Genomic DNA, 23,605 nt, shown 5'->3' with positions numbered 1-23,605 from the left:
AGTACAAATACCAGACACTTAGTCTCCTGGGATTCTGCATCAGATAACTTTTATGATTTCAGCACCTTGTATGGACATATTGCATAAAATACAAAGCTTTCTATAATTTTCTAGTTTCCACTTTTAACTACTGCAGAGGCTTTGGTCCTGTTGAAATTATTTTTCCCGCAATGGAACCGATGCAAGAAAATGGACCCAGTGACATCTTACGTCTGGTGCCATTTGTTCTACATCGCATTTCCTAATAGACAAGTTCTTGCTCAATATTTGATGGCCACTGTTGAAGAGTGCTGATAACATTTTCCCATTTGCTGCCAACAGACCATCGCCAAAATTGAAAAAAAATAACAGTAATGCTTCTGTGAGTCAATAAACTTGAGATATTTTCACATCGTCATTTCAAACAACTTAGACAAACAATTATGTACAGAATATTATCAATCCATTTTACAGTCACTTGCAACAATGAAAATACTTTATTTGCTTCATCTATTAATTTATTTTGAGACATCAAGTCCATATGTAATTTCTGGGGACTTTCCGTCATAAGGAACTCGAGAACTGCGACATGCACTTCACTCTCCCAATTTTTATTCAAAAGATTTTGAGTGAGGTTTTGACATAAGCTGGGATGATAGTTCAACATTTACGAGCTGCAGACCACTGAGACCTATACATATATGTATGCACCTTTTGGAATATTTATGTGTACTACTTTAAAATCATTAATACTCCTTATGATTTCAGTGAGAGGTCTAGTCCTTACATTGTTACCATTTGACAACAGAAATTCTGAGTCTATGGAATAATTTTCATAAGTTTTATAAGATGCTAATAACTGCCTATTTTGATAGGTCAAATGCAAGAAAAACCCTCTAAAAATGCTTATAACTGAATATTATAATAGTTTTATCACAAAAAGTGTACTTAGTCACGAAAATTATATGAAAATACAGTAATTTGTGAATATTTCTCAATGTAAGATACCGCGAATAGGCGAATTTCCCACGAATAATGAGTAGATATGGTCCAAACAGAAATCTGTGAATAGGTGAGTCCACGAATCTCAAGAACGCGAATACAGGGGTCAACTGTAAACAGGAATATGTATATGTGTAGTATATTAAGCATAAACAATTTTAACACATAAACACTTGTAACTTACCTTGCACTATGGGCATAGGCGGTAGCTTCTTACCCTACGTCTTCTACTAAATAACTTTGGAACTTGTTCATCTAGTAGTCCATATTCATAATCAGCAGGATCCAGTTGCCTTCAGATATGAACCTTCTTTTTCTAGTTTGTTGTTGCTTTGGGACTATATGGCTTAATTAAATGCTTCCTTCTCCTTTCTCAACATTTCAGGAAACCTGAACTGAAATTTAATTCAATATATTGATAGGAACTGAACAAAGCAAAAACTGGGAGTATTTTTCACTGATCACGTTTGTAAACAAGTTTTTATACTCTTGTAACCTAAAGTCAAATTACCTACCTGCCTGGAATTTGGGTACAACCAAGGCCAAGACACAGAATACGTATATGACAAGATTTGAAGATGACTTCAACAGATCCAAAGGGACAATTTAAACTAGCTCTTTGTGGTCTTGCTTGTGAGTGAAGTCTCCACCTCCACAGACCTGTGTCTGAACAGGAAGAAGTAGTTTTCGATCTACGATCTTCTGATCCTGTTTCTTAATTTTCACAAGGTTAGATCTCAGGAAGCAAACAATTTATTTATAAAATCATTTATTGCCTTACTAAAATTTGAACACATATTTTCTGAACAGTCCGGACGAATCAATAGACAACATAAATTCTGTAGTGATAAACTAATATTGATGTGTGACAAAGGTCTTTTTATATTCCATTTTGTCATATCTGACTACAGTAGTCTGTCCTTTCCAATACAGTAAGGATCACCACACTAAGACAAGCTCTTCTTTTTAGAATCATGTCAAATTGCATTAAAATGCTGGGGCTTTCATTTGTAGTTCAGTTGTGTAAACAATAATGATTCTGTTTCCTTGAAAATCTATAAAAGTAAACACTAATAATTTTAACATATTTCAAAGTTCCTTTGTTACTGTATAGTATATCCTTTATATCTACTGAGCTTTGGCAAAATATTTGTGAAAAACATCAGATTTCATTACTCCAGAGAAATGTAATACAGTACTGTATGTGCAGCTCTTAACTAAAAAGTTTTAACTTATATAGGAGATGAAGCTGGCTGAGGAACTCCCATGGAATCATGTCCGGTTGGAGGTTCAGGTATTGCTGATTCCACATGCTCATGCCTCATGTGGACTCTGTTGACGTGGGTGAGGACATGGGATCTTCGAGTCCCACGGTACTCACAGTGGGGACACTGATGAGGCCTTTCTCCAGTATGAGTTCTCAAATGTCGGTAAAGGTTGTGCTTCAGTCCAAACGTCTTTCCACACAAAAAGCACGCATGTGCTGACCTCGTTCCTGACACCGAGTACATCTGTAGGTTGAGGGGTGCAAGTGACTGCATCGCAGGATGAGCATCTGCTGACTGACGGCTGCTGTTGCTTTCCTCTTCTGCCTTACAAGGATTCTGTGACGGAGCACCATGCTCACTCCTCCTCCCTCTTGCCTGACAAGACTGTAGTGGTAGTGCTGGCATGTTGTAGAAACCATGATGCTGGTGAAATGCGGTTCTACTTTTCTTCTCCCTGCTGCTTTCAGCCTGTGAAAGGTTTACGACGTCAGTATATACTTTGGTGTATTAGTGCTGTTACACTTACATAAGTGCCAAAAAAACTAAAATTTGAAATGTCCAGGCAAAGTAGTAACTAGATACCTACAGGAGCTACAATTTCATAAGCACAAAGACAACCATTCTACAGAAATTAGAAATAATTGGCAGTAAGCATTTAAAAATCAAACAACTACAGATACTAAAAGTACATCTTACCATGGCTGGTACCTGTTCGGTTATTGAATTGCACTGTTTCTTGATCTCATTTCTTCATACTAGTTACAAAAATCTGCTGTCAGAAATTCCTGTATATTGCCAACCAAAAGCCAGAACCCAAATTCTAACTCCTAATTATTCTCTGCCTGGTCTTATATTGTGTGAAACTTTTTCTACTCTGCTTGGTCTTAAACTGTGCAGTTTATGCCAGGTCCTTCAGTAAGTTCAATGGTTTCACTGGTAAGTATTGCCAGGGAGGATGTTCTTCATGCTTGGTTGCTTGCTTGTATGGCGTTTTTACGTTGCATTGAACCAGTGGTTATTCAGCAACGGGACCAACAGCTTTACGTGACTTCCGAACCACGTCAAGAGTGAACTTCTATCACCAGAAATACACATCTCTAACTCCTCAATGGAATGCCCAAGAATCGAACTCGCGGCCACCGAGGCTTGGGTGAGGATTGCTTATGCAAGCATGCATGACTCATTGTGAGTGGCCCCAACTATAATCCTGCATATTTGGATTCTCATATCTACTGAATATTCCCTTAATAATAATAACAACTGCATTCCACTATTTCATACCCGTCATCCTGAGCCACTTCAAACAATATCTGCTTTTTATATTTCTACATTCACTTTCAGGCAAAACCACATTATAAGGCAAATGTATTATCAGTAGCGTCCAGTCTAAGAGACTAACAAAGTCAAATACCGTTCATGAATCATCATCAGACTCATCATATCAAAGAATTTACAAGTCTACTCACAATAACGGAACAAAAGTCTGTTACTGAATCATTCCCAAATATGTATATCACCACCAGTTGTAAGTGGCGAACTCCCAAAACTGGTATCAAAGGCTTTCTGACCATAGACACATCATAAACGCAAATTCATCATCAACCCTACCCAATTAGTTCAGTGAATCAGTAAATGTGAGGTTTAGAATTTCTCCAGCCCTAGAACCTCTCCTCTGGACGGCACAAGGAGTGAACTCATCTTTGGTATTTATTAAAAAATCATACAGGCAGTCCCCGGGTTACGGAGGGATTCCATTCCACCTTATGGAGGGAATCCACTCCTTTACATTTTTGTAAAGGATGCAATTTATTATGAACCTTTTGTTAATTGTTTCATTTTCTTACAAGTTTTGGAACAAAAAATTAGTTAAACTGAAATTTATTGGAATTTATTTTCAAAAACAAAACCTAGTATGATTGATTGGTTTTGCTTTATAAGTAGCATTTAACCAAATGACAGGAAACTGTGCAATATGGTACACTTCAAAGGTTTGCACGAATGTTGTGATTTCTAGTATTGCTGAAAAATTGATCATGGCAACCTTGCTTACTACCTTGAACATACGCACACTTGCTTCCTAAGCATCAATATTTATGTAAGTAACAAGAGACTAGTATTAGGTTCACCTAGCTACATCCAAAAAGAATCCAGTGATGTTCACATTGATATTAATTCTACTTTTCACTTGGGTCACAATGGTGGCTATATACAATTTTGACCTCAATTAGTTTTTTGGTGAACATCAACGGAGGTGTTGTTGGCAGTTTTAAGAGAGCCTAAATAAATCTTGTCATGTTTTCTTCACAGTAGTGTTTAGGTTTGGAGACCTTTGTTTTTTAAGTCTTTATGTACTAGTAACATGATTACAGGCAGTGCCAAGGTTACGTCGGAGGTTCCGTTCCTACGCTGTGACGTACGCCAAAAAATGGCGTAACCCGACACATCATTGAAAATCATAAGAAAACCTTACTTCCAATCCTTTGGGTGTCTTTAAAACAATGTAACCTGTATTTTGATTGAGTTTTCATAAAAAAACCCAACTATAAAAATTTTAAAATTAATTTGTATTTTTCATAGCTAACTCTGCCATTTTGGAGCCATTAAAGTTCCAGTCTTCCACCAGACTGGTGACATGTACCCAGAACATATACTGTAACCCTGGAAATAATTTTTGATGAATATATTTGAAGAGCGATGTAACCTCTGAACAATGTAAGCCGAATCCAACATAACCTGGGGACTGCCTGTACGTATTGGTCTACAAAACAGGATAGGAACAAATTGGTCACTATCCTTAAGAGAGATTTAGGATGCATTCAGTGGTGTACATGGCAAAAATCTAGCAAAACTTAGGCTTTAATGGTCATCTGATTTCATAATGTTCTCTTGCATTACTAGCAAGTCTCTCACAGATCTTCGGTGAGACCTATTTTTGATGGTGTCAGAAAGAAACCATACAAGGTTTTAAGACAGATATAATCAAAAGACCTTCAATTAAATACAGACTTCTTACTGGTTATCATTCATCTAAATATGACCGAAACAAACAATATGCTTGAAAATTATCATGTTTTCCTGTGTACAGTATGAGGTAATAAGAAGAATAATTTTTCAACCTACAATAAGTACTAGTTTCAAGAGTACAGGCAGTCCCCGGTTATTGGCTTGGGTTCCGTTCCCGAAGGTGTGCAGATAAGCGAAACCCGTCATTAACCAAAACTCGGCAACCTTGGTGCAATATGCAGCCTTATGGTGCCAATAACCGGAACTCGGCCTGTTATGGCAGCATAAATCGCTGTCTAGCGCCATAAGAGCAGATAGCTGATAACCGGGGACTGCCTGTATATAAGTCTAAACATACTTGAACTCATGCGGCTATAAAATAAATGTTTAAAACCTCTCAATTTTATTTAATTCTACAAGTGCAGCATAGTACATGAGTTTATCACATGAACTACAGTAGTACATTGTTTCAATAAGGTATGACCAACTTACTGTAAACATAAAAATGAGTGTCATAATCCTCGAGAACAATTATTTCCTAAAAGGAAAAAAACTACAGGCTATCATTTTCATTACATATTTGAAATATCTGAAGAAAACATAAAAATCTTTACTAATTTTAATGTTCCATGACAATATGAATCAATACCACATGAAAAGCTAAACCCCTGTACTACTGGTGGTCCACCATCAAGACTTAATCCTAAACACAACTCCTGGTTGCTTGGCCTTCAAGTCTAGCTCTAACCCATAATATGGACTGGAGATGGCCAGAGTATAAATCAAAGTTTTTGGAAATTATTTGTTTGTGATATTCTATGAAGGAAACCATTGCCATTCACATTACAAAAAAGTAAACAAACTTTATTCTCCACAATTTGAAGAGGCTTCAAGAAATGTGTCAATTGTATTTACTACATGCAATGTGCATATACTTAATGTGTATTCTACGAGGCAATGACAATGAAAATATATAACCTTTAAATTAGTAAAGATTATGTGCATTTTCATTAAACCCTGAATAAAAGTTATTTGACCCTTAAACGCTCATTACTGGAATGATTTCTTTTAATTTTACCTGGCATAAAGAATAAAAAATATGACCTTTTTTCATAAATAATATGCAAAATCACTCACCCATTAAAACTCTATGTACATAGTTAGGTTTGGGGATAAACAAAACATAACAATGCAGCCAAGTTTATAAGTATAAAAGGCTGGAAGATACTAGATGAATATCAAAGAATGGTAAAATAACTATGGGCGCATACAATTGGAGTCCCGGTGGTTGTTTTGTCAATAACTTTTGCCTTCTCTTCCATTGGTAGAATGTGAATATTTCCCTTTCTTTAGTTGCAGGGAACAAGTCTTCACATTTATAAAATAATAATGCTTTACGAAGCAATTCCATTTGCTATAGCATTGCCTTTGTAGAATCTTGGAGGGTTTGCAAGATATAGGAGGTAAAACAGTATACTACTGTACAGTACCAAAAGGACTTAGACATTCCTTGAGATTTGTCTTAAATTTAAAAGCAGAAGTTCCTAAATTATTTCCTGTCTTATTTTTTTTCATGAGTCCTCAAATGAACAAGATAATTATCTTTTCGAGAGCCCCTGTATGAACACAGGTTACATGCAAATGGCTTTTCACCAGAGTGAACTTTAAAATGCCTCTCCAACAACCATCTGCTTGGAAAAAGCTTATGGCATTCCTTACACTGGAGACTCTTAGCTTTATGTATTGTAGGCCGATACTCTGTAGATTCCGACAGCCTTTGATTACCACGGAATAACGAGTGACTCGCTACTGTAACTGGCTGCTGCTGAAGCAACTCTGATGTTGAATCAAGTGTACTCATCCCTTCGTAAGACATCGGCGTCATCCCTGCGTTCATCAGTGGCGTTCCTATGTTGTGCTGAAGATCATGGATGTTGTCTATTCCAGGATTGATCCCTTCGTGTGCACTTTCCCACATCACCTATGAATAGCATTTGAGAAAAATAAATCATAATTCATTTTACTTATTGTTGTGATATTTTCATATTCTAAAGATTTTGCCCAACATATCTGTCACCAAGCAAAAAGTGTACTGTAATGTAATTTTCAATGCACAAACATTCTGCAAAAATAAGTGAAAGTATTTACTTTTTTGCAATGCATTTACAATCAACTTACGACAGGGGACCTTAAAATAACTATTACAAATTTCTGCTGGAACCTATGCCTGCAAAATGAGTTCATAAACCTTGCTAAACTGAACTTCAACAGTATAAAAATGATATCAGGGCCAAAAAAAGTTAATTTTAAAATTACTTTTTGAATAGTTACCCATATGTAATTTAGTGGCTGAATAACACTAGATCAGCAGCTAAACTGCTCTTTCCTTTTGTAAAGCTCATGTGCTCCGTAAATTACCATTAGTATTGGTAGAACAGTATACACATAATGCATTACCAAAAAGTTGAACAAAACCAATTCATTTAGTTAACTGTTGGTGTTACTCTATACTCTCTACACATTGGGGCTGGATCACTTGGACTATTTCTCAAATATCCATGGGTCAAACCAGAAAGAACAATTCAATGATGTAAAAATTGTCCTTTTTTTATATGATTGATTTGTTTTAATTTGTTACTGTCAAGGTTCATTATTGCATTTACCGATTATTATGGGTTCTTGAGATGTTATACATTCACTGATAGGAAGACCTACTTTAGCTAATTAATCAGCTTCTTAATTTCCTTTAAGTCCACATGGGTAGGAATCCAACATATTTTTACATTTTTGCTATCTTTCTAGAGAGTTTGTCGTATATGTATTGGTTTTAGGGTATCAATTTATATCAATAATAGTATCATTTTCGGTAACTTTCATTTTTGTAAAGGATGCAATTTATTATGAACCTTTTGTTAACTGTTTCATCTTCTTCCAAGTGAATGTTTTAAGTTTCATTAATTCTGAGAGATTATCAGACCACCAAGATACTTTTACGTTTGCTGGGATGTGGTATGAAATGGGGTATGGCTTTATCTGTAGCTTTGTTGATAAATTTGGTAATAAAATCATTAGTTTCATTGTGGTAGCTTAAGATATTCAAATACGTAAAGGGATTTGTCATGAATAATCCATATACAGGCAGTCGACAGTTATCGGTGGTCTCAGTTAATGGCGATCTGGTTTTATGGCGCTAGTCTAGTGTCATAAATTGGCAATTTATAGTGCCATAACGGGCCGTGTTTTGGTTATTGGCGCCATGAGGTGCGAATAGTAGAGTTCTGGTGCCATAACATACCTAATAGAGGCGCCATAAGCGCCATAAATTGCCGAGCTTCGGTTAAAGGCGGTTTTTGGTTATCAGCATCCTGCTGAGAACAGAACCCCTGCCGATAACCAGGGACCGCCTGTATTTCCAAGACAGCTTTTTGAATTACTGTAATGAGAAATTTGATTTACTAGGTTTAGTTTGTTGAAGCAAAATCAAAACTGGAAAATGATCACTGGTATTTAAGTCATCATATGTGTTCCATTCAAATCTATCTACTATGCTGGATGAGCAGTGTGGCATCCACAGATGCAAAAGTCCTTTGTGTTTCTGAGAAATATGCATGCTTCACTGTCATTGAAACAGCATGCATAGTTTGAATTCATGATCTGTCCCATTAAACTTTTGCAAGATCCAGTGATATACAATTGTAACCCCAAATATGGTTATGGGCATTAACATCACAAAATATTAAAAGGGACCCCTGGAGATTGCTTATTAATACCTGTCAGTTACTTAAATTCTAATTTTTTCTTTTATATATAAGTTGCAGATGGTAAAGGTAAAGTTTTCTTTTCATATATAGATAGCAAAGCATTATTAGTAGTATGTATTATCAAAATCTATTTCATCATAAATAATCTTAATCATGGTTACGTTTTCCTCACATGTTGTTAAAATGATACAGGACAATGGTTCATAGTTCTCAATCACACCCTCATTTCAAAGTGTCAGTGTCTCCACTAACAAAAAGTTGCTCATTATTGCTTTCCATTCTGGAAGCAGCAACCTGAAAATCTGACAGCAAGAGATACTGCAGAGGAAAAGAAAAACTAATCTGTTATGGAGGAGTAATGATAGTAGTTTATATTTGACAACGTCTCCAAAGTTGAGAGAGAGAGAGAGAGAAAAAGACGAGAGAGAGAGAGTTAGAGAGAGAGAGAGAGATAGAGAGAGAGAGAGAGAGAGAGAGAGAGATGTTGGGGTGGAAGAATGAATGGGAGTGGTTAAATGGTGGTCGAAAGCATGTCTGTTGTGGCGCTCTGTTCTAGTCAGTGGAAGTCTGTTACGAGAGTCGGTCGGAAGAAGCAAGGCAGTTAGTGAATTCGCAGAGTTGGTTTGGCAGCATTTGTCCGTTGGTTGTTAGTTGATTTTGTGGTATTTGATTGATTTTGGTGTTGTAAGGTTGTTGTGCGTGTGTCTGTCTGGTTTTGGTGAAGTTGAAGAGGTTGGGGGTGCATTTTCGGTGTCTGTGAGTGGTGGTTGGGGCAGTGTTGGTTTTGGGGGGTTGTTGTGCTTCTGTAAGTCATGTGGTTGTCGTGTTATTTCGGGCTGTTGGTGTTCTCCGTCTGCAGTTGTTTGTCGGGTAGTTGAGTTGTGGTGGGTTTTGTTGGTCTCAGTTGGTTGGTGTGTGGTTGGTTATCGGCGGTGGATGTGTCACGGCTAGCCTATAGCCTATCCAGCGGACAGCACAGCCTAGCCTATCTGGAGCCAGAGGTGAGTACCTGGTTGTGTTTTTTGTGTGTTTGGTATTTCATTAAACCAATTGTCCTGCAGGTTAAGGGGAAAGTACAAGTGTGGGAAATTTTGTTAGCTGGTACGATTAACGTAACTGTGGGGAGTTTACTTGTTTTTTCTAAGCTTGTGATCCTGCCACATTATTTTTTTGCACCTGAACAGGGACTGCTGGTGTGGCAGCTGCAGGACGATTGGTCTAGGCCAGTGTGTGTGAGTGGTGAGAAAGTTTGGGATGGAAGGATTGAGTGAGGTGGAGAGGCTGAAGGAGGAGTTGAAGTTGGAGAGGGAAGTAAGAGGACAATTGGAAGTGGAGAATGAGAGGTTAAGGGTAGAGTGTGAGGAGCTGAAGAGCGAGTTAGAGGAAATGAGAGGAATGCTAAGGAGTGCAAAAGTGGAAATGAAAGAAGAAGTGAAAGGAGCAGAAGAGAGAATGGTTGAGAAAATGGACGAAAAATTCTTAGTGATGATGAATGCAGTGCAGGAGATGATGAAGGGGTTCATGGGAGAGGGAGCTGTAGGAGGTAGGCCTACTGGGTCTTGTGATAGGCCAGAAGTGTAAAGATAGTGGAAAAGCGAGTGGATGAAACTACGACTGACGAAGGTGACTTGTTTGTGATAGGTAAAGGAAAGAAGGGAAAGAGACAGGATAAGGATAAACCTGAGGACAAGAATAAGAAGGGGGCTGAGGAAAAAAAGACGACTAAGGGAAAGAAGGCTAGTAAGGATGACAGACAGGATGAGACTAGGACTGAATACATTGGGGAAAGGGCTGAGAGTGATTTGGATAGCGGTGAGTGGAAACAGGTGGGTAGAAAGAAGGGTAAGAAGAGCGTAATCAGGAGCATGGATGTTAGTATGGAAGTTGATTCGCTGTATTCGGACGAGGTTAAGAGGGATCAGAATGTTAGTAGCAAAAGTGAGAGGGAAGTACGAAAGGCTGTATATATGAGAGAGATACCTAGATGTGCACAATACGAGGAATATGGTAGTAGGGACATAGGGGATTTTTTTAAGGAATATGAAAGGTATTGTGAGGCAAAGTATGGGGATAACAAGAGAGTCTGGGCAAGAGAGTTGGGTAGCTTTTTGACGGGATTTTTGTTGAATATGTATGGGGTAATGATGAGTGTGGGGAATGTGCCTTATGAGAGTGTGAAAGCCAGGATTGTGGAACAGGCAAAAAGGATGAAGAGTAGTGTTAGATATAGGAGAAAACATGGTTTTGATGAGGTAAGAATGAATGTTGGTGAGTCGTTGTTGATGTATTTGTGCAGGTTGGAAACATAGCCAGAAAAAAGTTTGGGATGAAGGGATAAAGGAGTGTAAAGAGTTAGTGAGGAAGTTGTTGGCGACTGTGCCTGAGAGTGTGTATGAGTTTGTAAATCTGAAACGTAAGGAGAAAATGCGATGGACAAATGAAAGGTTGTCGTGGAACGACATTTTGGAAATAGTAGAGGATTATGAGTTGGATAGGTGTATGAAAGAGAGTAGAAGTGTTAGTGTTAGGACTGAAGTGGCTGATGTTATACCAGAGATTAAGAGCTATAGGGAGGCAGTTTTGGAAGGGCCAAGGCGAATGGCAGTGCGAGTGGTTGATAGGAGCATTAGAGCCAGTAACGTAAGTATGGTTAGCCCTAAGAGAGATCGGAGTGCAAGCGTTGGAAGAGTAGGGTCGATTAGTCGTGAATGAGAGCAGCAGTGTTACAGATGTGGAAAGCTAGGGGCACAGGAAGAATGAATGTCGGTGGGCGTTGGGAGCGTGCTTCGGGTGTGGGCAAACGGCATTTAGTGAGCGAGTGTAAGAAAGATAGGGATATTAAATGTTACAGGTGTGGGCAAGTAGGGCATATAGCAAGTGGATGTCGAGGTACTCGTGTGACTGAGGTTTGCGGTAATTGCGGGAAGAATGGGCATTATGCTAGGATGTTTAAGGAACAGTGGAATGGAAGGTCATGTGGCGAGTGTGTGTAGGCGCGAGAGGATGAGTCAGATTGGGAGTTCGAGAAACTAGGTACAAAGGGGATTCAGTTGGGTGGGTCCTCTGGTGTGCGGTCAGTAAGAGTGATGCATGTGCGTGAAGGATTGTTGCATGAAAAAGGGTTTGGAGGAAGAGCTCATGAATGTATGAGTGTAAAAGTGAGGTGCAAACGGGTGTGTTTGGTTGCTTTGATTGATACTGGGTGCAGTGTCAGTGTTCTTTTTAAGAATGGATGTGACAAGTTGCGGAGTGAGTGTGAAATTAGGAAATGTAAAGGGGAGGTACGAGGAATAGGAAATTTAGGTATGCCTGTGGTGGGAATGTTGCGTGAAAATGTAGAAATCGAAGGGGTAGTGATGGATGAAGGTGACTTTTATGTGATCGAGGGAATGAGTGATAAGTATGATATGTTGTTAGGATACAGGTTCCTGAAGAAGTGTGGGATGGTGGTCCATCCGAGCAGGAATATGATTGAGTTGCATAGGAAGGGGAATGTACATGGAGAGTTGTACTTGGATAGGGATGGAGGGGTAAGCAGTAAAATATGGAAGGAGTGCCATTGGTTGCAAAGGAGAGTGTAAAAGTGCCGCGGGAAGTTGGAGAAGTTGTTAGTGTGAAAGTTGCATGGCCCGATAGTCTTGGGATTGTCAAAGGTGACAAGTGTGCATATGTGGTTGAGGGTGTGGATGCAAACAAGTTGGTAAGAGCGAGCGTGCATGTGTACGACGGGATTTTGGATATGGAGAATCCTCGGGTTTTTGTAGCCTCATTGCCGAGTGTTAGGAAAAAGCGATTGCGGGGTATATGTGAAGGTGATTGTATGGCGTTGTTGTATACGTTGGTGGATGTGGATGATGAAAGATATTAGGGTGCGGCGGGTGATGACAGGTAGCATGAGTGGAAGTATGATGAGTTGAGAGAAATAATTGAGGTGGATGAAAATGTTGGTGATGACGAGAGGGAGCGGTTGATGCAGATGTTGTGGGATAGGCGGGGTGTGTTGAGTCGGGGTGACGAGGATTTCAGGGGATCTAAGCTTCCATAGTTCAAGATAGTTTTGAATGACGATACCCCCATATATCAGTGTCCCCGACACTTTTCTGCACCTATTGCCCGAGAGATTGAGGAACAGTGTGAGGAACTTGAGAGAGTGGGAGTGATCGAGAGGAGCGAGAGTGCTTGGAATAGTCCCATAGTCCCATAGTCCCAAGACAGATGGGAGTTTGAGGATGTGTGTGGATTACAGGAAGGTGAATGAAGTGACTGTGAAGGAGCGATTCCCGATGAATGTGGTGTCTGATTGTGTGTATGAGATGCATGGGATGAGAGTATTCACAAAATTGGATTTGGTAAGGGGCTATTACCAGATGCCTCTTGAGGAAGGGAGCAGGCATGTTACAGCTTTTTCGAGCGGTAGCAGCCACTATCAATTCAAGAGGTTAAGTTTTGGATTGGCTAATGCGCCTGCTGCCTTCCAGAGGGCGATGAATGTAGTTTTGGCTGGTTTTGATAGAAGGAAGGTGACTGTGTTTATAGATGTGACATTTTGATTGCAAGTGAGACTGTGGAACTGCTTGAGAAGGTGTTAGAACGGTTGGAAGAGGTTGGAGTGAAAGTGAAGCTGGAGAAGTGTACGTGGTTGGCTGGGGAAGTGGAATTTCTTGGTCATAAGGTGAGTGCGAGTGGTGTAAGGAAGAGTGAAAAGTTTGTGGAAAAAGTAAAGGAGTTTCCACGTCCCCGGACTGTGCGGGAGTTAAAGGTTTTTTTGGGTTTGATTGAGTTCGGGAGGAAGTTTGTTAGGGATTGTTCGGGTATAGGGAAGCAGTTGTTTGTCGGGTTGTTGAGTTGTGGTGGGTTTGTTGGTCAGTTGGTTTGTGTGTGGTTGGTTATCGGCGGTGGATGTGTCACGGCTAGCCTATAGCCTATCCAGCGGACAGCACAGCCTAGCCTATCTGGAGACAGAGGTGAGTACCTGTTTGTGTTTTGTGTGTTTGGTATTTCATTGAACCAATTGTCCTGCAGGTTAAAGGTAACGTAAAGGGGAAAGTGTGAGTGTGGGAAATTTTGTTAGCTGGTACGATTAACGTAACTGTGGGAAGTTTACTTGTTTTTTCTAAGCTTGTGATCCCGCCACACTGTCACGAGGTTGAAGCTGTCACTGGCCTCTCCCTACTTCATCTCCGTGACAGATGCCGCCAATTCCTCGCATAAACAATTCTTTTGTTTTTTACTGGTGTCTTGCTGGCACCAGAAGATTTATCCTGATGTTAAGACCCAGGTTTGTTCTGCATATGAGCAACTGTGATTTACCTCCATTTGGTGTCTTGGGTTTGTTTGTTTGTTTGTATGGTGCTTTTACGTTGCATGGAACCAGTGGTTATTGAGCAACGGAACCAACGGCTTTGCGTGACTTCCGGACCACGTCGAGAGTCAACTCCTATCACCAGAAATACACATCTCTCACTCCTCAATGGAATGACTGAGAATCAAACCCGCAACCACCGAGGTGGGACGCTAATACCATACCAACCACACCGCTGAGGCACCTTGGGGTTTAGGTTAGGTACACTGAAAGGGGAGGATACTAAGATTTTTTTATCTGCTAAAAGACCAAGGGACATTTTCTCCAGCAGTCTCAAATCAAAATACGTACTCCACTTAAAACTTACCCTTCATCAAGGAAGCTATGAAAAGCAAAATAACTTTTGTTATCGAGGACTAAATGAACAGGATTTAACAGATTTTGAGACACGTAGGCTATTTTTTAGAATTTCATCTAAAGTTTGCCAACTTGATAGCACTTTCTACATGAGATTTCCCACTAAAATTCTCCTGGCTCTCAGTCTGATATACTATCTGCAAATTTTATAGATTTTTTTGCATAATTTTCCTCAAAAAAATACTAATGGTGAAATCCCAGCCACTGGGGCATCTAGACACTTGGCACCATGTTTCATGCCTAATTTCTTTCAGATTATTCAAGAGGTTGAAAAAGAATCGTTCCTACTCCCAATTAGCATTGAAGAAATACATCTGCAGTTACAGTTACAAAACCTCTATCATTTCTTTAGTCATTCTGTAAATAAATTACAGAGTAAATTAAAATAATACTCTACTGGCTAAAGTAGTGATCAAGAGGGCCAATACTTCTGTCCAAGAGGCCTCTCTCTTTCATATAAAGCTTGAGAGCTTAAGGTGAAGGCCCTGGCCATGTCAGTTTTGTTTAAAAATTTTATCAAGTTAAATGTACACCTTAGCCTGCTTTTATGCCTGGAGTATTGCTTGCCTTAATACTTCACCGACTGGTCCCATGATGGTGGCCCGTCAAGTAATGGCATTTTTTCATTAGATCATCAAATCACATTTCTTACAATAATGCTTACTTTTCTCGGCACAGCCTTTTTGAAGTGCATTAAGGAAAAATATACGAACAGTCCTTCATTACACCTGTAGGTTTTCAGACCTTCAGTCTCATCCTTGCACTCGTTTCTGACTACATTAACTTGATGACTTTGGCTTCCCCTTCAGTTTTAGGAATAGGTGGGTTAAGTATGTACCAAAGAAAGTAGTACTAGTACTTGGCGGTAGATGATGCCCCAAGGCATATAGGCTAAGTAACATAGATGAACTAAACAAGAACATAATATTTAATGTATAATATTGCTCTGACTTGCTAACAGGGATTATCAAATATGAATACATAATAAAAATATATGCATAGAAGCTGATAACAAAAAGATTACAGTAATGATACATGGTCACACATTTATATTAATTGTAACGGAAGCTTGAAACTAAAGTAAGGAAGCAAGAAGAGGGGACTTATCCTACTTGTGGGAAGTCATCACACCCTCGAGAGAGCTTAAATTCTGTCCTCTACTTTGAGTTTTAGTCATTCTGAAGTACTGAAGTAGCAGATGTGTGGCAATGTTTGGTATTGTACTTTTTGCTGATTCCATGATTCTTCTCACAAGTGGGTACTACTGAAGAATTTGGTGAGCATACCCTCATACAAACAAAATATTTCAAACATATTTAAAGGGGTATAATATTTCACTAAAGTAAGCAAAACACTGTAAGGTAATGGCTATGGATGTGAGTTCTATATGCATATTTCAGAATACTGTAATGTAAGCCTATTACAGATACTGCATGTTTTCTACTAATGCACCATTATGCACTCAAATGCAAAACAATCTTTCACTCATTTCCATATTCTTTCTTATACATGTATCAACTGGTGGGCTATTATAGCCTTCTATCTTTTAAGAATACCTGATAAAATTTGGCTAAATACTAAGGCAGATTCAACACAAACAGTTTACGCAATGGCATTTTCCTACAAATAGATAGTAGTACTAATAAACATGTACGTACATTGACTATAAAAGTAAATGACGATAACACATGCAAAACTGTGCTCTTCAAATTTTCATGAACAAAGAACTAGTACATCACTTCCTTTGGCAACGCCTAGGTTTTCAAGCAGAATCATTTTAGAGTTGAAGTGCTGCTGTGAGTACGAATATGATTCTGCAAGTGTATCTTCTGAGTGGCTCTGTACGGACACAAATGGCATCCAAAAGGTTTTTCCCCACTGTGGGTGCGAAGATGGATCTGAAGGGAAGTTTTCTGAGATGCTCTGTAAGGACACAATGGACACGGGAAAGGTTTCTCCCCGGTGTGGGTACGTCGATGGCGTTCAAATTCCCATTTGGTGATAAAACACTTCTGGCAGTCAGGACAAGAGAAGTTCTTGAGGGGCGATGATGAAATTAGCTTTCCTGGTTCAGCTGGAACTTCGTCACTTCCGGCACCAGCCCCGCTGCTGCTACTCCTTTCTTCCAGTGAAGACCAACTCGTGGGCCACGCACCAGCCTAAAAAAAAAAGATAAAGTCGGTAGCTGACATTCTAGAATAAAACTACCCTAGTTTTATAACACATAAGCAGCTACAGTACTTTACAATAATATTTCTAGTTGATTAGAGAAAATAGCAGTAACTATCAGCCATGAACAAAAGATAAACATATAAACAAGGCAGTAGGTCACTAGAATTTCAGATGTAAAACTTTTAATTACCTTGTAGTTCAGTGTAACATAAATATTCTATTGCCAGTACTTGTCTTCAGGTGCATGTTTCACTTATCAATTTCTTTGTAGAGATAGGCTCCACATAACCAAAACTCAGCATCTGATTGAAGTCACATGATTTGCAATTATCTATATACATCAAATGAAAACAGTGTCTTTCCAGGAGTCATTTTGAAGAGCTATTATTGACGGTTATGTTGATGTTCCCAAAAAACAAAGCTGATAAGATTCTGCCTCCCATAAACAAGTCAAAAATGACAAATCTTAAATCAATTTGTATTTTTCATAGCTGACAAACCTGAGGTCTTAACAATAGGATAATCTTCTTGTGCCAGCAGGAAACAAGTTAAAACAATCAAAGATTGTAAAGCAAGGAATCTGTGGCATCTGGCAACTCATGCATATACGAGGTGGAAGCTGGTCGTCGACCAAGCATAGTGTCTCGTGACGCATTATTAACATAACCTTTAGACTTGCAATCATTTTTTTTTTCCAAATAATTGCCATGAGTTACTCATTACCTGGGCTTCTCCCCTCAGCATCATTAGTAGTTCTTTTTGCTGTGTAAGTTAAGAAGTCTCATCAATAAAGGTTCTTTTACATTTCATCGCAGCAAACTAGCTATATGGAGAACAATATTGACATAGTGTACACCCCAGTACATCCAACCAAACTGATGACCGATATTTGCCAGTAATTTCTTGAAGAAGTGTCCATCAGTCAAGGAATAGCAAACTGCTGGACCACCTAATGTCACAAACTCAAGCTCACTGCAACAGACAATGAACTGTATCACTGGATCATGAAAACCAGAGCTCAATTTCCCTCAGGTGTCACATGGACCAACTTTGCACGGTCCAAGATCACATCCAAGGTTCCCTCAACACACCTATATACCAAAGCCTAACCAATATCTTTGGGAATTCAGACTTCTGGATCACAGAAACTGGAACTTACCTGACCTCCAAACAACCCTGGAATGGAAGCAGATCCCTTGGAACTGACAGAACGCCAGGATCGGATCGGATATACACAACAGATGTCGCTAGATGGAAAATGGCAGCCAGTGTTCCTCCCATCTACAAGAGTGCAACGAGTTGTCGAGTTTAGTGTAACAACTGAAACAGACAGAGGTGAGGACGGAAGGATTAAACCCACTTGAGGGGAAGCCCTCACTCTCCTAGAAGGATTGCTATTATACAAATTCCTAGTTGGTTTACTTCATGAAGTGCTTTAGTATAGGTTCTATGAGAGGGAAAATTCATTTAGAAATCTTTGATAATCTGAAAGGACTTCAATAAATACACAGTGCTATATAGGTAAGTTGAATCTTGTCCAGAAACACAAACACAAAATAAAACAGAGATAGAAGCACATCATCTAATAACCAAGTCAACATTATGTATACAGTAGTATATGAAGTGGAGCAGAATGTATACAGAAATAGCACCAATAACAGCCACTTGATTTCTCCTAGTGGGTTGGACCTTGCCAATCTTCTAAATAACTAGAGATTCAAATTTCATTCAAGGTTATGCAGTCCCCAGACTTGGTTAAGCAATCTGGTTTTACCGCACTCGTCTAGTGCCATAAAATCAGCGATCTATGGCACCAATAACAGGCCAAGTTTCGGTTATCGGCGCAATAAGGTGCCGATAATAAAGTTATGGCACCATAACATGCCTAACAGAGGCCCCATAAGCGCCATAAATCACAGAGTTTCGGTTAATGGTGGTTTTTGCTTATTAGCACCCTGCTGATAACCAGGGACTGCCTGTATAGCAATAGGCTTTTGCAGTGTCAAAATGGATAAAAAATAAAACAACAATGTAATACATGTACCTAATTTTATTACCTGATGTTCATGGGCTTTTAAACATTATTTCATTAACAAAAGGGAATAAAATATATACACTATGGTAAAATATGGTCTCCCAGTAATTTTAAACTAATGTACAATTTTAAATAAAAGACATCCTAGGACAGAAAAAAAATAATTACTGAAACAAGCTATAGTACATATATTAATTCTAATATAAAAAAGGGTTGAAACAAATTGTATCATAAAATATGGTTCCTTAGAGCTCAAACCGGAGCATGATTTAAAGAAAACTTTTGAGTTATATTACCCTGAATAAGCCCTAAACTACAAAATGACAACCTGACATTAATCAGTCGTTCTAAAATGACATACTTTTAAAGTAATTTGTATTTTTCCTAACATACAAAACTTGTCTACTGCTTTCATTCCTACTCATATCCATCATTAATCAATACCTAATACAACAGAGTTTACTCTTACTACATACTGACCAGTTTTTTACTATGGGAGAAAAGCTGATTGTTTAGTTGCACACTCCAGCAAGATATCCTACAGTTTCTACAAACAGTAATGGCCATAATTAGACTTTCCAGTGGCAAAAGAACTGCAACACTCTTGTAGGTGGTACCAATTCTCACTACATATTTGGTAAGTTTGCTTGAAAATTAACAACTTTCTCTGGGTGTCTCCTCCTTATATGTCTTCTTAAATTGCTTCTGTCTTTGAGTCTTATAGAGCAGTGAGGACAACCAAAGGGGGTGTCACCTGTGTGCGTCCTAACGTGGATGTCAAGGGAAACTTTGTAATCGTAGGACTTTGGACAAAGTGGACACTGGTAATATTTATTGGCATAGGGTTGAACTGCTGAAGGTGGAAAAGATGAGGAAGGTCGTATCCCAACACCCACCTGTAATGAGGAGAAAGAGTACATATGAGTTGATTTGAAAAATCACTATAAAACTAACTGTAACAACCTTAATTTAACTTTAAATGCAATGTAATTTGCATGCATTACCTGGGTCAATATAAATGCGATGTACCACACAAGCATTACATTACATACTCCAGTTCTCAACACATAATAAAGAGTTTTATCCAATAATGACAGACTTATGATGCTCTCACATTTTATTGGTAGCAGCAGAAAACATTACTCTTTATGACTGAGTCACACGACTGGCATCGGGATGCTTAGACAGTATGTGTCTATTTAAATTGCCAAGTTGTGTTGCCCTATAGGAACAATGTTGGCAAGAGAAGGGTTTCTCTCCAGTGTGTGTCCTTTTATGTCGCTCCAAATCTACACCTCCACTGAAAGTTTTGAGACAGAAAGGACAAGGATACAGCCGCAAACTGTGGGTTGCACTCATTCCTGGTAAGGATGCATTGGATGGACTCGATGGAGAGCGCCGCTGATTCATACGGTTATGAGGTATGTTGAAAAAGGGTAGACACCCAACTGCATCTACTGATGACGGAGGAGGGAGAGGCACTTGCTGACTTGGAATTGCTGAGCCAGAACTTCGCACCTGCCAAAGAAGACTACATCAAGATCTGACAACTGAAACAAATATTTACTTATACTACTGAAAAGTATTTTGCATTATATTCTTAACATCATTTTATAAACGTATACTACTATGAACTATGTCTTTCAAGACTAAAAGTAACACTAAAAGCATGACACTAACCATAACTACTATATGTTCTTACAATGCTTAATGTAGATGAAAGTGGCTGAAAGGTTTATAATGGTGCTTATCTTCTTATCAATCTTCTTGGATGCATTATTATTATTATTACATATTATTATTAATCACACCACTAGACTATCGAAAATTTCCCCCAAAAGGTTTTGCTCTTTATTGAGAATTTAAAATAAAAGCAGGTAAAGCTAAAAAAATGTTTGACTACCAAGAAGATACCAGAGGGAGTTGATGAGAAGTACAAGTCAAAAAGTAACACCAGGAGTTATATAGAAATCCATGACTAGCAGTTTCTTTCTTATGAAACAATTATACAAAATATTTAAAAGACATACGGCAGACCTAAAAGATGTATACGTATGTCTTCACCATACGTGGACCTTTTAAATTATCGTAAACAGTTCTTACTTTCACATTTCTTGCTCTTAATGTGCAGAGAGTTTATGTTTATTTAATACCCTTCTCTCATTATTATTTCTTACATAAATTTTATCCAAGTCTGAATATGTTATGTACATTACATCAAGCCTTAAATTTCATTTAACAAAAGTAACCTGCCACATTGCATTGCAACATCCAAATTTTAAAGATTAATTGGTTCTTGCTTTCTGAATGACTTATAGTACAGTTATACTCGACCTAATATTGTACATATTAACGGGCAAAAAATTGATGACACCAACATAAATTATAATGCAAAAAAACTTCACATACTGACAAAATCCAGGCGAAAATTTCTTATCAATAACTTTACACTGATTTCTTGTGATTTCTACTGACATCTCATAAATTCATTTGTCTCTCCTTTATTTTCCATTCCCCATTTAGTTATTCACCACCTTTTCATAACTTGTCTCTCTCTGCAGCCTGATTTCCCTTTGTAGTCCCCTTGGGTTTATACAATACTGTAATCTGTTAACTCTATCCACAGGGATTTTCTGCTGATTATTCAAAGAAAGAAAGTAAGAAAACAAGGATTACTGATAACAAATTCACTAAAACATTGATGTGATAAGCTAATGTCTCCTGTTCACTTAGGCAGAATGACATCAGTGTGCCTTGTGTGGTGCACAGTAGACAGTACTAAGTCTTTGCATAACACCTTTTGCCCCAGCTGCATTGACTACTGTATTTTATAATTCATCTGTTCCTTTTAACTTACTCTACCTTAGCTGTCCAACTTAATTATGGCATTAATGTAATAACAAATCCTCCACAAAAACTCTTTGAGAGCAGGAATGAACCTAGTAGTCTCAAACTAGTTTATAATATAGTATAATATGAGTATGGAAGGTGTATCCACCATGATTTTAAAGTTTCTCTTGTCTTGTGCTACTGTAACGCTGTAGAGCTGTCCATTATACCACTTGGCTGCTTCAGTTTTGTCTACCCTATCCAATCTAACTTTATCATTGCTTTTCCAGAATACACTTGCACTTTGTTCAAGCAGGGCGTGTCTTCCCCTAACTTTGGCTTACATTACCTTACACTGCACAGCCTCAGGCTATGTGCTCCTCTGCCACAAAACCTTGGGACAGCACCTTTCTTTACCAATCCATAATTTTTTTGAGAAGTGTATCTATATCTGAATATTTATTTTTAAAAAAATGGCCGTTCTGACCACTTTACAGCAGGATTTGAAACCTCAGCCTAACTTCCAAGTTCACCCAAGGAAGTTTCAATATTCCCTCTGCATGCAGGGAGCTGTGAAAAGTCTGAAGCATTTCCAATCTAAAGGGTCCTTCCCCATATCTTGATAAAACTGAAATGGCAAGAGGTGCTGCAATATCATCTTTGCCCGGAACCTGTTTTTCAGCCGTACGTACTCTAGCGCGAGGGACAGATCAAGCGATGAATGACTAGTGAAAAGTGACCTTGGCAGAGTTGCAGCATCTTCCTAATGCAAGGAAGAAGTAAGATATCAAAGGACATACGTACTGCTTCCACCACTAAATTCAACAGGGAAACTCCCACAACTCTTGAATCTGTACAGTGATTCATTTTGTTGTTATAGTCCCTGATAATACTGATGATAATGGTTCATGGCCTTTAATCACAAGTGAAACAAAAATGTTACTCCCCTCATAAACAAAAATAACTCCCGTCATAAACAAAAATAAATCAGAAAACTAAAATTTAGTATAGGCACAGAATATGTACACTACACATTTCCCTCTCTGCACAGACTACAGTAATGACCAACCTTCAACAACATTGGGTGATTTAAAAATTGGTTGGGCTAGCAAATACTCACATGACAGTTTACAAGAAACCTTTCTGTCCGAAGGATGGCTGGATAATCCATACTTTAGGGTTGTCTGACAGCACTGATAGATGATACAGAAATTATGTCTAATAACTGCCACCACTAAGCTAAATATACTACTACTAAGTGGCATAGGTTCTCTGAATGTTAATTACATCTCATGAGAAAGAACAGTGAGAAAGCATAAGAAGCAAAACCTCAAAGATGCAATAAAAAAAAATGAAATTCTTCAACCAAACAAACACTAGCTCTACCAACTACCAATGTTGATCATGGAACTGAACCACGACCAAGATGGTTTAGGAAACTGTGCTACAAATTTTAATTACTGTGATCTCGAGGACCACACCTAATGCTCCCCTGCAGTGAATGACTATTCAGCTTGCTAAATAAAAACAACTAAAAATGTAACTGACAATGCTAGGCTTACATACATAGGAAACTGAGCAAACTTTACTTGGAAAAATAAATAATTATCGCTAAAAAGTTATACTTAATAAAATTTACAGTAGTACATTGAGGAAAACGAAGTTTTTATAATAAAACTAATTTTAGTTTGAATCACTTAAATCATGAAATTACCAAGAACTGTGAACAGCTCATCCAGGTGCACAAAGCAAAACATTTCCAAAATTATTCCTATGTAAGACAACAAAGAGTGAAAGTTGAAAGGTTCACAGAGCACAGCTTTGAATTTCTTTTGAC

The 23,605-nt window shown here is 38.4% G+C and overlaps 1 protein-coding gene across 7 annotated transcripts in view; it reads right to left on the bottom strand.

Moving 5' to 3' along the window:
- LOC135205827 (zinc finger protein 316-like) overlaps positions 1–23,605 on the bottom strand; it is a 216,098-nt gene that overhangs the window by 13,443 nt on the left and 179,050 nt on the right. The window contains exons 6-7 of one of the 7 annotated variants that reach the window (XM_064237039.1): positions 20,054–20,457; positions 19,708–19,835 (exon numbers count right to left, since the gene is read on the bottom strand). The exons of 2 other annotated variants lie outside the window; for them this stretch is intronic. In XM_064237039.1, coding sequence (XP_064093109.1) covers positions 20,086–20,457 — 372 coding nt within the window. In that variant the 3' untranslated portion in view covers positions 19,708–19,835; positions 20,054–20,085. Of the gene's footprint in view, positions 1–2,198; positions 2,718–5,743; positions 7,234–15,747; positions 16,892–19,031; positions 19,836–20,053; positions 20,458–23,605 lie in introns of those variants that run through there. 4 more of the 7 variants (XM_064237028.1, XM_064237033.1, XM_064237036.1 and 1 more) reach the window with 4 other exon arrangements.

The sequence above is a fragment of the Macrobrachium nipponense genome, chromosome 24 (assembly GCF_015104395.2).
Source record: "Macrobrachium nipponense isolate FS-2020 chromosome 24, ASM1510439v2, whole genome shotgun sequence".
In the NCBI taxonomy this organism is placed as follows: Eukaryota; Metazoa; Arthropoda; class Malacostraca; order Decapoda; family Palaemonidae; genus Macrobrachium; species Macrobrachium nipponense.
The sequence above is the reverse complement of the archived record's forward strand: the minus strand, read 5'-3'. Positions and strand labels throughout refer to the sequence as shown.